Source organism: Plecotus auritus (genome assembly GCF_963455305.1).
Source record: "Plecotus auritus genome assembly, chromosome: 7".
Classification (NCBI taxonomy): domain Eukaryota; kingdom Metazoa; phylum Chordata; class Mammalia; order Chiroptera; family Vespertilionidae; genus Plecotus; species Plecotus auritus.
Window position 1 is genome coordinate 125,516,906 of NC_137774.1, and position 13,513 is coordinate 125,530,418.

The 13,513-nt window shown below is 39.3% G+C and overlaps 1 protein-coding gene across 8 annotated transcripts in view; it reads left to right on the plus strand.

Moving 5' to 3' along the window:
• The window catches only part of CETN3 (centrin 3), a gene marked incomplete at its 5' end in the record, with an annotated part of 246,600 nt that overhangs the window by 3,557 nt on the left and 229,530 nt on the right, over positions 1-13,513 (plus strand). For 6 of the 8 annotated variants that reach the window (XR_013961302.1, XR_013961303.1, XM_080681934.1 and 3 more), the window contains 2 exons: positions 1,994-2,108; positions 10,641-10,832. Coding sequence is in view for 5 of the 8 variants with exons in the window: in XM_080681934.1 (XP_080538060.1) it covers positions 1,994-2,108; positions 10,641-10,832 (307 nt within the window). The remainder of the gene's footprint in view (positions 1-1,993; positions 2,109-10,640; positions 10,833-13,513) is intronic. The other 2 variants (XR_013961304.1, XM_080681937.1) reach the window with 1 other exon arrangement.

Sequence of the window (13,513 nt, forward strand, 5' to 3'; positions counted from 1 at the left end):
CAACTTACCTCCTCTGCTGGCCTGGTCACCCCTAACTGCCCTCCCCTGCAGGCTTGATTGCCCCCAACTGCCCTCCCCTGCTGGCCATCTTGTGGTGGCCATCTTGTGTCCACATGGGGGCAGCCATCTTGTGTGTTGGAGTGATGGTCAATCTGCATATTACTCTTTTATTAGATAGGATAGAGGCCTGGTGCACGGGTGGGGGCTGGCTGGTTTGCCCTGAAGGGTGTCCTGGATCAGGGTGGGGGTTCCCTTGGGGCATGGGGCGGCCTGGGCGAGGGCCCTGTGGTGGTTTGCAGGCCGGCGACCCAAGCGGAGGCCCTGGTATCTGGGATTTATTTATCTTCTATAATTGAAACTTTGTAGCCTTGAGTGGAGGCCTGGGCCCGCCAGGGCATGCAGAAAGCTTGGCTTCCTCCATTCCCGGGGAAACCTAAGCCTCCTGCTTTCTCCGTGGCCGCAGCCATCTTGGTTGGGTTAATTTGCATACTCACTCCTGATTGGCTGGTTGGCGTGGCTTGTGGGTGTAGCGGAGGTACGGTCAATTTGCATATTACTCTTTTATTAGATAGGATATAAAAGCCTAAGCAACCGGCCGACCGGCCAACCATCTAGTAGCTATGATGCGCACTGAGCACCAGGGGGCAGACGCTCAATGCAGGAGCAGAAACCACAGGCATGGAAATATGGAACAGACTGATGAATCTCAGAGAGAAGTGGAGAAGGAGGAGGACAGGAAGAGATTAACCAAAGATCTTATATGCATACTTCATGCACCTGTGGGGTCCCTCGGCCTGGCTGATCAGGCCGAAACCGGCTCGCTGACATCCCCCAAGGGGTCCTGGATTGTCAGAGGGTGCAGTCCAGGCCGAGGGACCCCACCATTGTATGAATCCGTGCACCGGGCCTCTAGTCTGTCTACATATATAAAAAGCCAGTGACCGTAACGCCATAACGACTGGAAGGACTGGTTGCTGTGACACCCACTGCAGACAGCGAACTTGCCTGATCCGGGGGTGGGGCTGGCCCTGCCCTGAGCTGGCCCCGCCACTGATCGGCCTCTCCCACCCCGATCTCCCACAGCCCCTCCCCCTGGCCGGCCCCGCCCCTGATGTGTCCCTACCACCCCAATCGGTCAGCAGCCCCTCTCACTGACCGGTCCCACCCCAGATCAGCCTCTCCCACCCCATTGAGGGTGGGGCAGCTGGCCAACCTCCCACGGCCCCTTCCCCGGCCACTGACCCCCAGTCAGCCCCCCCTCCATTCGGGGGTGGGGCCAGCTGGCCCACAGCCCTTCCCCACAGCTGGCCCCGCCCCCAGTTTGTCCCCCCACCCCAATTGGGGGTGGGGCCCACAGGCCAATTCCCCATGGCCCCTCCCCCAAGCTGGCCTGGCCCTGATTGGGGCCTGAACAGGGTGGGCCGGCCTGCCAACCTCCCGCTGTCTCCTCCTGCTGACAGGCCGGCCGGACCCCACCGGTGCATGAATTTGTGAACTGGGCCTCTAGTATAGTAGTAAGATCTTTCTCTAAACTTGAGGTCATGCACTATCTGGTAACTAATCATGTAGGGTCTGATGATAATTCTTATTTCATTGTGTTTTAATCTCTTACAGTGTATAACTTTTCTTTTTAGTGTATATCTTTTTAATATTTATGCTATGCCCTTTTTTTCATTTTGGTTGTTAATCCTTTGAGAACAAAGAACTTGTTATATCTGTGCACTATGTCAGTACATTGTATAGTACATTCCATAAACACTCATTGATTGGTTTGTCATATAAAAAAAGATATATAAAGTTAACAAATTGCCATTTAATTTCATAGTGAAGAAAAACTATCTCTTTACTATTTTAGAGTCATAAAACATGCAAAAGAGTTATATGTTTTATTAATGTGTCATCATCCCTTAAGTTGTAAAAATTTATTTAAGAAATCACTTTTTTTGTTTTGAAGGAATGCTTTATAATTTGCTTTTCCCTTTTAATCCAAAAGGTGGCAATGAGAGCCTTGGGGTTTGATGTAAAAAAAGCTGATGTACTGAAGATTCTTAAAGATTATGACAGAGAAGCCACAGGGAAAATCACCTTTGAAGATTTTAATGAAGTTGGTGTGTATTTTAATAGTCTTTGTAATTAACAGTTGTTAGGAAATTATCTAGTTAATATCAGTATTTTTTTTAATTCTCAGAGTTATAGAATTTTGTTAATGAACATTGCTGTATATGTGAATCTTACAGGGTTTTTTTTTGGTACACTTTATGTTGATTTTCAAAGAAAAAAGATTTATAGCTTTGCTGTGGGATTTAGCATTTTGTCTTTTGTTTTGTTCTGGAGATTCTAACCAAGATTTTATGTAGTTATTTTATGGAAAAATGTCCTTCCAAGTAATGTGTGTTTATTACAAAACTAAAAGGTGATCAAAAATTTTCTCACAGTAAAATAGAAAATTTGGTATCGTTTTGTTTGGAAAAGATTTCCCAAGACCATTTAGTATGTGATTTTTGTTGGCAATGTGGGAGAAGAGGAAACCTGTAGCAGCTGGTATCTTTAACTGTAGAAAAAGTGCATGCCTTGAAGTTGACAAAGCCATTTATGAGGGGCCACATATTCTTGATGACTTTGATCTTGGTGAATAAAGTCATCTGTTTAAAGTTGCCAGTGGGGAGAGGATTGTAATAAGGGAAACTGGAAGCAGGAAAAAACATTTTAGAACAACCAACTGAAGATAATGTGTCATGGGCTTAATATGGTTAAACTTTTGTATAGACGATTTTAGAGAATTATTTATAGCATATACATATATATATATATGTGTACATATATATACACATACGTGTGTGTGTGTGAGTATATATATATATATATATATATATACACTCACACACACATATATATATATACATATAGGAATCCTTTATTCTATATATATATGTGTACATATATACTAATATATATATTACATCTTATATTGCCTAGAGTTTTATACATAGAATTATAGATATTTACATTTGTTTTCATTAAATGAATTTTCTACACCAATGGTAGCGCTTTATATGGGTCATAACATAAGCATATTGTATAGTTATTTTTAGTTATTTTTAAAATTTAGGAACGAATTCAGTTACGCTCACAATCAAATCCTTTATTTTATTTAGCAAGAAGCAGTATAAGAATCAAAAAGAAATGACAATTAGTACATATGGAAAAATAGATTCATATCATTATATAATTTTTATTTACTCTGAAAATTCAAACCAAAAGTGAAGAAGAGAGAAGTTAAAGGATAAACCTAAAAGAGAAAGAAAGCGCAGCACAAAAGGTCCTCAACTTACGAACTGACAGATGACTGTTTAGAGAGGCATTTTGTCCCTTTGGGGAGCATATTTCTTTTTTTTCCCCTCTAAATTGTAGACTTACTTACTTGAGAAGAGGGAGAAAGCCATCTCTGTTCTCCCAATATTGAAGCTCTCCTGGAGTTTATGATTTTAGTCTAAGATGGTTTATTTATAGAAATAAGGCTTAGGACAGGGGTGGGCAGACTTTTTGACTCGAGGGCCACAATGGGTTCTTAAACTGGACCGGAGGGCCGGAACAAAAGCATGCATGGAGTGTTTGTATGAACTAATATAAATTCAAAGTAAACATCATTACATAAAAGGGTACGGTCTTTTTTTTTTATTTCAATAGTTTTATTCATTTCAAACATTTTAACAAGAATGTAAACACTAATTATGATAATTTGAAACTTCAAAAAATGGAGGAATCGTAGCACAATAACATACCTTATATTGAAGATGGCAAAGGCAAAATAAAATTGCCTAACAAAGGAAAGGTACAAAAGCCTTTCAAATTAAACTTAAATATAATAAAATAATTTAAAACTAAAACAAATAGAAAAGAACAAAATGTGTAAACAGTAAATTAAACATTTTCTTTAGTGCAACTTCCAAATTATGCCCGGGACGTAGATGTAGATGGCAATGTAGACTGGGTTGAAAGGTTTTTGGTCTTTAAAACATCAACTTCAGTGGGAACAGTGTTGTTGGTCTCCTTTTTAGCTAATGCTCTGATACTGTGCTCTCCAGGGGCGTGTCTCCCTACATCACCACGATAACGTGTCTACGCATTCCCAGGGTGATGACGCGTCTGCGGGCATTACAAGGAGCCTCTGGAAGATTGAGAGGTTGTTCCTTCTACTGAATGGGCGGATATAAATCCGCCCACTCAGAAGAAGGAGCTGCGGCCGTGTTTCCTGACGTTGCCATGTTAACACTGCTGCTGGTGAAGGAGCGGAGGGGAGAGCAAGAGAACCCTCTGCTCTTTCGGCTCCGCGGGCCGGATAGAACAGCTGAACAGGCCGGATCCGGCCCGCGGGCCGTAGTTTGCCCATGGCTGGCTTAGGATGTAGTGGAAAAGATATTAGGAAAGAGCTATAATTCAGGTACGTTTGGTATAATGTAGGAGTTTAGCATGAACAATTTGCAACCAGATTGCCTGCCTTCAGGTCTTGGTTTTGCCACTTACTCGTTGTGTTACCTGGGCATTCTACTTCTTTCTGCCTCATTTTCAGCTGTACCGCGGGGATAGTTGTGTTGCCTCACAGGGTTATCATGAGGAATAAGTGAGTTAATAATATGTAAGGTCCTTAGGAAAGGGTCTATAGTAAGTGCTATTAAGTATTCGTTGTCATTATAATTTTAAAAATAGTTATTGCTTTATTTGTTATAATGGCTGGCAATAATCATTGCATTGCTGGAACATAAGTCTTCTACAGCATATATTTATACTTTTGTGATTATCGCTTTTCATATTTATAGCTATTTTAAGTAATGTATCATTGTCATTCATAATTTTTACTAAACACATTATTTCATCTAAAGTGAATATAATTTGTAAATTGTGATTTTATTAGCCACTGAAGCAAGAGTCCCATGCCATCTCCACCTTTTCCTGACCCTCCATCTTTTCTATGTTACTAGTAGAGCAGAAATACTGGATTCCTTCTAGAATAAAAGGCCATGGCTAAGCACATATGTTAGCTATCCTCAGGTTACCTATTGACAATACCAGCTGTCAAATAAACACTATTGTTTGGGTGTCATTCAGGCAAGAACTATGTATTCTCCCTATTTGTTTATTATTTTTGTTTTTGTTAATCCTCACAAATCAGTTGATTTTTATAGAGAGTGGAAGGAAGGGTGAGCGACACAGAGAGAGAAACATCGATGTGAGAGAAACACATCGATTGGTAGCCTCCCACATGAGCCCCAACCGGGACCAGGGATCGAGCCTGCAACTGAGGTATGTGCCCTTGACCGGAATCCAATCTGGGACCCTTCAGTCCGCAGCCAGACATTCTATCCACTGAGCCAAAATAGCTAGGGCTGCTTTTTATTTTTGAAGAATGACTGACCACAACTGAATATATGTTTTATACTTTGGGACAAATAACTCCAAATCAGAAATTTGAGTCTTAGTTTTATGTACATCTATTAGTTGTCTGAGGATATTGATTTACAATATTTCTGGATGAAATCTGACAGTTAACTGGATTCTTCCCAATGCTAGGAAAAAATATTAAAATGTATTTGATAAGTTTAGAATCTGGACAGCCTGAGGCTAGTGAGTAACATAGGTATCTTAGGAATTGCTGCTTTAAAGTAAGACCAAGATAAGTCAGATATTTATGCTCCATCTGTTTTTTGGCACATACTACTTATTATTTCATTGTCTATAAATAATAGAATATTATTGTTTTTGTTTTGCTTATTTAATAAATACTTGCTGGGGTTTTTTTTGGCATTCGGTACTGTGCTGGGGTGAGGGACGGAATTAAAAGTTATTAAGAGGTTCTTCTTTCAAGGAGCTTACAATTTAAATGTAGGTGATCAGAAACTATGTAGTAAATTTTGTCTAGGGCAGGAATTGCCAAACTATACAGCCATTGGGCCAAATTCAGCTGCTACCTGAATACTGCCACATCTGTTGTTTTATGCTTTTGTGCCATAATGGCAGAGTGAAGAGTTTAGACAGATCTTATACTTCCTCCAACCCCCCAACAAAGCCTCTAATATTTACTGCCTGGCCTTTTACAGGAAAGACTTGTCAATTTCTGATTAGAGCAATTAAAGATTTTGCATAGGAGATTTTTAATTTAGGCCGCTGGGAATGTGAATAAGGATATCATCCCAAGGAGACGATTGTGGATGGAGTAGAGGAAGGCATTCAGGCAGACAAAACAAAGAGTGGCCCCAGAAATATAGCATGTTTGGGAAACTTTAGGTACTTCCCTGCTCTAGAGGATAGGGAAATGGCTAAAAAGGTAAGATTGGGCCAGATAGGTAAAGTCTTGCATAACATGTAGAGTTTGGATTTTAGTCAGCAGAAGCCCATTGTCAATTTTTAAAGAAGAGTAGATATGTTTCAGAAAGATAACTCTGTTGAGAGTATTAAAGATGAGTTGGAGGGAAGAGAGATTACAGGCAGAAAATAATATATGTTTTATGTTGAAGATGGTGAGAATGAAAAGGGATACATTTAAGAGTAAAAAAGATAGGATCTGATCACTGATTAGGTATATGGGATTGAAAATGTTCAGTCTTTTCAAATATGGGAAACTATTAACAATGCTCTCATTCTTTTGGGAGTGGGGCATTGACAGCTATCTTGGTGATAGTGGGAGGAGTTTGGACTCCAAAACGTTGAGTTTATAGTAACTGGTATTTTTGGATAGTGCCTTCCAGAAATCAGTGAGATATATAGTTGAAGCTATATTTCTAGTATTACCTTTAATGATTTTTGATAAACTTTTAGTGTCTTTTAATTTGCTGTATTCACAAGTGATTTTTATAAAGTGTAAGGTCTAAATATTTTGAGGAAGTGCATTTCTTATAGTATCTATCTATCATCTATCTATCTATCTATCTATCTATCTATCTATCTATCTATCTATCTATCTATCAAAACAGGTAATATGCAAATTAGCCTGGCATCACAACCGGCTTGAGAAGGCTGCATCACTACCACTCAGGAGGAGCTGCACGTGCAGATGGGTGGGAGGGGACTGTGTGCTGCCCCACCCCAGTGGACACACACACACCAGGGGTGGGGGCGAGCTCTGAGCTGCGACACATACACCAGGGGTGGGGCAAGCTCTGAGCCGTGACATACACACCAGGGGTGGGAGCATCCTCCGAGTCGGGTGGTGTGGCACAGCTTGGAGCACACCCCTACCCCAGGGACACACACATGCCAGGGGTGGGGGCGTGCTTTGAGCTGCTGTACTGTGTGGCTTGGAGCACATCCCTGGTGGGTGATGGCAGCAGCTGGAGCGAAGCAGTCCTGGTCCCAGATGCCTGGCAGCAGCCGGAGCAAAGCAGCCCAGGTCCTAGGTGCTGTAGGGAAACCAGTGCCGGCAGCCAGGGGAAGGAAGGCCTAATCTTGCACGAATCTTTGTGCATCGGGCCTCTAGTAATTAATAATTTGAAAAAAGTTACCTGGACAGAAATTTGTGAAATAGATTGAACCCACCTTAACTACCTGCATGTCAGTTGATTTATTTTCATTGAAAGACAGTGTCTTTCTTATAATTAAATTCTACTTTGTAGGACAGGAATAGAACATGAAGGCATGGAGGAGAGTCACCTTAAAGTTTACTGTTTTAGCTGTTCAGATTGATGGCTATTTATAGTTCCCAAGAAAAGTTGCGTTCTAAGGCAATGTATTGATAAAAGATTATATATACACATAAGTATGAAGTAACTAACACAATTAAAGCACCAGTGGGATAAGAATTTATATATTTTGGAGCCCCATCTGTTCCCCAGATCACCCTGTTGCTTCTTTAAGTACATTAATACTTTGGGCAAGCTGCTTTTTTGGTTCACCTGTCATGTAAAATTATTTAATTGGTGAAGAAAATTTCTTAACACTTTTTTTTCCCTTGTCCTGCTTTTTTGTTGGGACTAAATTCAAAATAAGTTGAGTATGAGCCATAGAGTTAAGTGTGGTATTTTATTTTGGTGTTATGGCTGTATATGTGCCAACTCCTTTTGACTGAATATTTATGAGCTTTGATGATTTGCATACTTATAATAATATACTTCAATTAGTTACTTGGAAGACTGTGGATAAAATTAATGGCTAGGAGAAAAAGAAAACTATTGAATATATGTGTAGAAGATTTAACATCTTGAATGTTAATACGATGAAATAGCAGCAAAACAATAATAAAATATTGGGGACTTAAATTGTATTTTTCCTTTTGGGTGCATTAAACATTCTTATACTTTCCATCTATAAGCATTTGCAAGTTTTTAATGCTTTCATAAACTTCAGTAGGATTTATTTATTTATAAATGTTTTTAATGATTTTTAGAGAGAGGAAGGGAGAGGGATAGATAGATAGAAACATCAGTGAGAGAGAGGAACATCCATCGATTGGCTGCCTCTTGCACGTACCCGACGGGATTGAGCCCACAACTTGGGTATGTGCCCTGACTGGGAATTGAACTGGTGATCTCTTGGTTCCTGGGTCAACACTCAACTACTGAGCCACACAAGTTGGGCAGGATTGATTTATTTTTAATGGCACAGTGAGAGTCATAAATACCTTTTGTTGTAGTGATAGACTAGCTTGCAGAATTACTTCAGAGATGTTTACTTATCTATTTTCAGATTTTTACCTATATGCTACAGCTTCTTTATTGTGGCTATTAAGACTGTTAATATTGAAAATGTTGAGTAAACTATATTATTATGTACTAGAGGCCTGGTGCATGAATTTCATGCATGGGGGTGTGTGTCCCTCAGCCCAGCCTGAACCCTCTACAATCTGGGACCCCTTGAGGGATGTCCGTTTAGGCCTGATCCCAGTAGGACTGCTGGCTCCCAACTGCTCAACTGCCTGCCTTCCTGATTGCCCCTAACCACTTCTGCCTGCCAGCCTGATCACTCCCTAACCACTCCCCTGCCTGCCTGATTGATGCCTAACTGCTCCCCTGTCAGCCTGATTGACCCTAACTGCCCTCCCTTGCAGGCCTGGTCACCCCTAACTGCCCTCCCCTAAAAGCATGGTCACCCCTAACTGCCCTCTCCTGCAGGCCTGGTCACCCTCAACTGCCCTCCCCTGCAGGCCTGGTCCCCCCAACTGCTCTCCCCTGCAGGCCCGGTTGCCCCCAACTTCCCTCCTCTGCCAGCCTGTTAACCCATAACTGCCCTCCCCTGCAGGCTTGATTGCCCCCAACTGCATTCCCTTGCAGGCTTGGTCCCTCCCAACTGCCCTCCCCTGCTGGCCATCTTGTGGCGGCCATGTTGTGTCCACATGGGGTCAGCCATCTTTGACCACATGGGACAGCCATATTTTGTGTTGGAGTGATGGTCAATTTGCATATTACTCTTATTAGATAGGATTACTAGAGGCCCTATGCATGAAAATTCGTGCAGAGTGGGCCTTCCTTCCCCTAGTTTCCGGCACCGGCTTCCCTCTGGCATCTGGGACCCGGGCTTCCCTCCTCCAACTGCTGGCAGGCACCTGGGACCCGGGCTGGCTTCCTTCCAGCCCTGGCTTGGTCAGGAAGGATGTCTGGAAGAAGTCTGGTCTAATTAACATCCTTTTATTATTATAGATTACATTTAGTATATTAAAATACATTTATACTCTCACCTATCAAGGTCTGAAATTATTCCCTTAATTTTACTTACTTGTCTAATGAGATATCTTTTCCAGACCTTTTATTTTTTTCCTGGCTGTGTTATTGCAATCAGATTTAATTCTTTTAGTAACTACTTCTCATATTTTGGAAAATGAATAGATTCTTGTTATCATGAAGGTATCAGTGAGATTTTCATCTGCTGTCTGAGATTGTGTCTATTTCAATGATGGCAGTGCATTTTATTAATTTGTCAGTTTTTTTGTTTTTGTTTTTAAGTTGGATTAAATTTGAGGAGCAATTCGTATTACTATTAAGTTTAGCCAGAAAACATCTTTTATCTAGTTAGGTTTTTAAAAATATGTTTTTATTGGTTTCAGAGAGAGGAAGGGAGAGGGAGAGAGAAACGTCAATGATGAGAATCATCCATCAACTGCCTCCTGCACTCCCCCTATTGGGGATTGAACCCACAACCCAGACATGTGCCCTGACTGGGAATCGAACTGTGACCTCCTGGTTCATGGATCTAAGCTCAACCACTGAGCCACACTGGCCAGGCTATCTAATTAGTTTCAATTGTTGGTTGGTATAACATCTCTCCAACTAGGTTACCAACACCAGCCTAGACTAATGTGCTTGATGTCAGTGGAGCCTACAACAGTTCTTGATAATAGTAAACCTTAGATAAATATGGTATAAATATAATTCTTTTTATTTTGGGTCTGTGCAATGTAAATAATTTTGCTTACTTTTATAATAGGATGAATTATTGATATTATAAAGCTTACATTTAAAAATATGGATTTGATTTTTCTAATTTCATGTTTATCTGGCTTTTTGGGCTCTGATACGGCATTTTATTTTCAAGCTACTAGTAAATATTGACAGATTTATTTCTCATTTGATACTTAGTTGATATCACAAATGAATGCCTTTGTGATTATAAAGGTTTATTTTTTATCTTCTATTTTTTTTTTTTTTTAACTCTAGTGACAGACTGGATATTGGAAAGAGATCCACATGAAGAAATATTGAAGGCATTTAAACTATTTGATGATGATGATTCAGGTAAAATAAGCTTGAGGAATTTGCGACGTGTTGCCAGAGAATTGGGTGAAAACATGAGTGATGAAGAACTTCGGGCTATGATAGAAGAATTTGATAAAGATGGTGATGGAGAAAGTAAGTTTGAGTAAAACATAGTCCAAGTAGTCCTGATATATACATCTAGTAAGTTTTTCTAAAACCAAATGATTTTTAAGACCCTTTGCAAACTATTATAATTTTTGTTCATCCTGTAATGGGCTTGTCTATATAAATACTTACAAATTCAGTTTAGATTGAAGCAGACCTTTGAAACCAACTATATAGATTGTAATATGAGGTTCCATACTTAAAAAATGTATTTACTTGTCTTTGTGGATGAAATATCAAAATTTCAGTCACTTAGTAAAATTTCAGCCTTTAATGCCTTCTTCCTCAACCTCCATACACTTCTAAACTTTACTATTCTATTGATTCTGTCCTTCAAATATTTTGGCTGTGTTATATCTTTGTTTACTGCTGGTGTCCTAGTTCAGCCCTAATTTTTTTGTAGGAATGTTATCATAGCCTTGTTATTTTCTTGGATGCCTGCTGGTTATAGTGTTGATGTGCTGATTGGTGCTACACAATGAAAATGGCAGATGGTAGTCCCTGCCCTCACTGACTTTGTTGACTATTGTAGCCTCCTAATTGCCCTACATGCCTATAAGCCTTTACTCTCTTCTTAATTCAATCTATTGATACCATTGTTTTTCTAAAGTACAGGTTTGATAATGTAATTTTCTTGTTCACACACTTAGAGTGATTCCTCGGTGCCTACAGAGTAAAGTTCAAAGCCTTCTATGATCTGTCTTACCTTAAGTATCTAGTTTTATTTCCCACTGTAGTCTTCCACTTTTCTACTTGAACCAGTTAACTGCCACGATATTTTGAATTTAATTAAAAAAGGTCTGATGCTTGTGTCTATAGACGCTTATGGCTTACAAATGGTTAACCCTCACCTCCAATACATACACTTTGACAAAATACATTCTATCTTGAAAATACTTTTTATGCTGTGCCTTTTATCATGCCATTTCTTAATCCTAGAATATTCTAATTGCTAATTTCTGTCTACTAAAATGTTAGTTTTCTCAGGAACATTTTAAACTCTATCCTTTTCCTCAAAATCCTCTCCCAGTGGGCTCTGTATAAGTTATGATACTTTCATTGGGGCCCCATAGCATTTAGAGGAACAAACTATTTTGACACATTATACACTGCCTTCTGTTAGTTATATACATGTGTATATTTCCACTTGTGTTGTAAGCCCCGTAAGAATAGTATGGAATCATATAGTGGGAAAGGTCTGAGGTTTTGGAATCATACAGACCTGCATTTGAATTGAATCTCTACACTTAGTTGCTTTGTAATTTTCTGCAAGTTTTCAACATTGTCTGAATCTCAGTTTTCCCATTTATACTAGTAGACATGAGAATGGTAATACCTTATAGCATTGTTGTGAATATTAAATGAAGATAGTTGATGGTGCCTAGCATTAAGTGTAAGCTTGCTTTCCTTTTTTGTCTTTACTCATCTTTATGTTCTCCTGCATTTCTTGAACATAATGAGTGCTCTGATATTTGTTGACTTAAAGCCCTGAGCTGGAGTGTGTGTTACAGTAGATACATGTTTATATAGTACCCAGTATATATACATACATAAATATATACATTTATATAACCTTGGTAATACTGGCATGCTTTAATAAGGAGGTGGGACAGTAGCAACCAGCTATCAGTTCAGGTTTATAGATTGTTCTTTAAATGTATACATTATTGTGCTTTCTCATATTTATGTGAATATTATTTAAGTATTATAAAACTTTTCTATTTTTAAATAATAGATTTTTTAAGGATATTGATATAGTTACTTATATTTTGAAGCAAAGATGATTAAAACTCGAAATTTAAATGATTTCTTAAGCTGTCACTCTAATATTTGGACTTAAAATTTACTCCCTAAATTAACTTTAAAGGAACTCTGTTCTGTAAAGATACTGTCTTCAGTGACATAGAGATTCTTGGTATGTCTATTTCATAAATCTTTAATAATGTGTCAAAAGATCAGTTATAATTTTCTTTTTTACTGGACTAGGCCCATGCAATCAGATTTCAGTTATTAGTTTCATTTGACATTAGAAGAAAATATCAATTAGGAAGCTGCCTCTGAAATGGAAACTTGATGTGAAACTTTGTTTTAGAAAATGTGTCCATTTCTTCATCCTTTGTTTTAGAAAATGACTATTGTAGCCTCCTAATTGCCCTTCATTCATATTCTTCATTCATATTGCTCTGGCTGCTGCTTTTGAATCTCCCAGTTCACATCTGTACTTCATTACTTGAAGATTTTAGTGCATCCTGAAAACATTTCTTCAGTCCTCTCTGCTTGTTTCACTCTACTTTGTCACTATACATGTGTTGCTTGGGTATCCTACTGTCATTTATTCAAATGACTTAACAGGCAAATAACATTTTTTCCAAGTATTTGATTACAAATAAAATACAGCTGATGCATAGTCTTTTATTTATTTTATTTTTTTAAAATAAATCTTTATTGTTCAGATTATTACAGGTGTTCCTCTTTTTATTTTTCCCCTATAGCTCCCCTCCACCTGATTCCCCACCCCACCCCATGCCCTTACCCCCGCCACTGTCTTCATCCATAGGTGTAAGATTTTTGTCCAATCTCTTCCCGCACCCCTCACACCCCTTCCCCCTGAGAATTGTCAGTCCACTCCCTTTCTATGTCCCTGATTCTATTACATTCACCAGTCCATT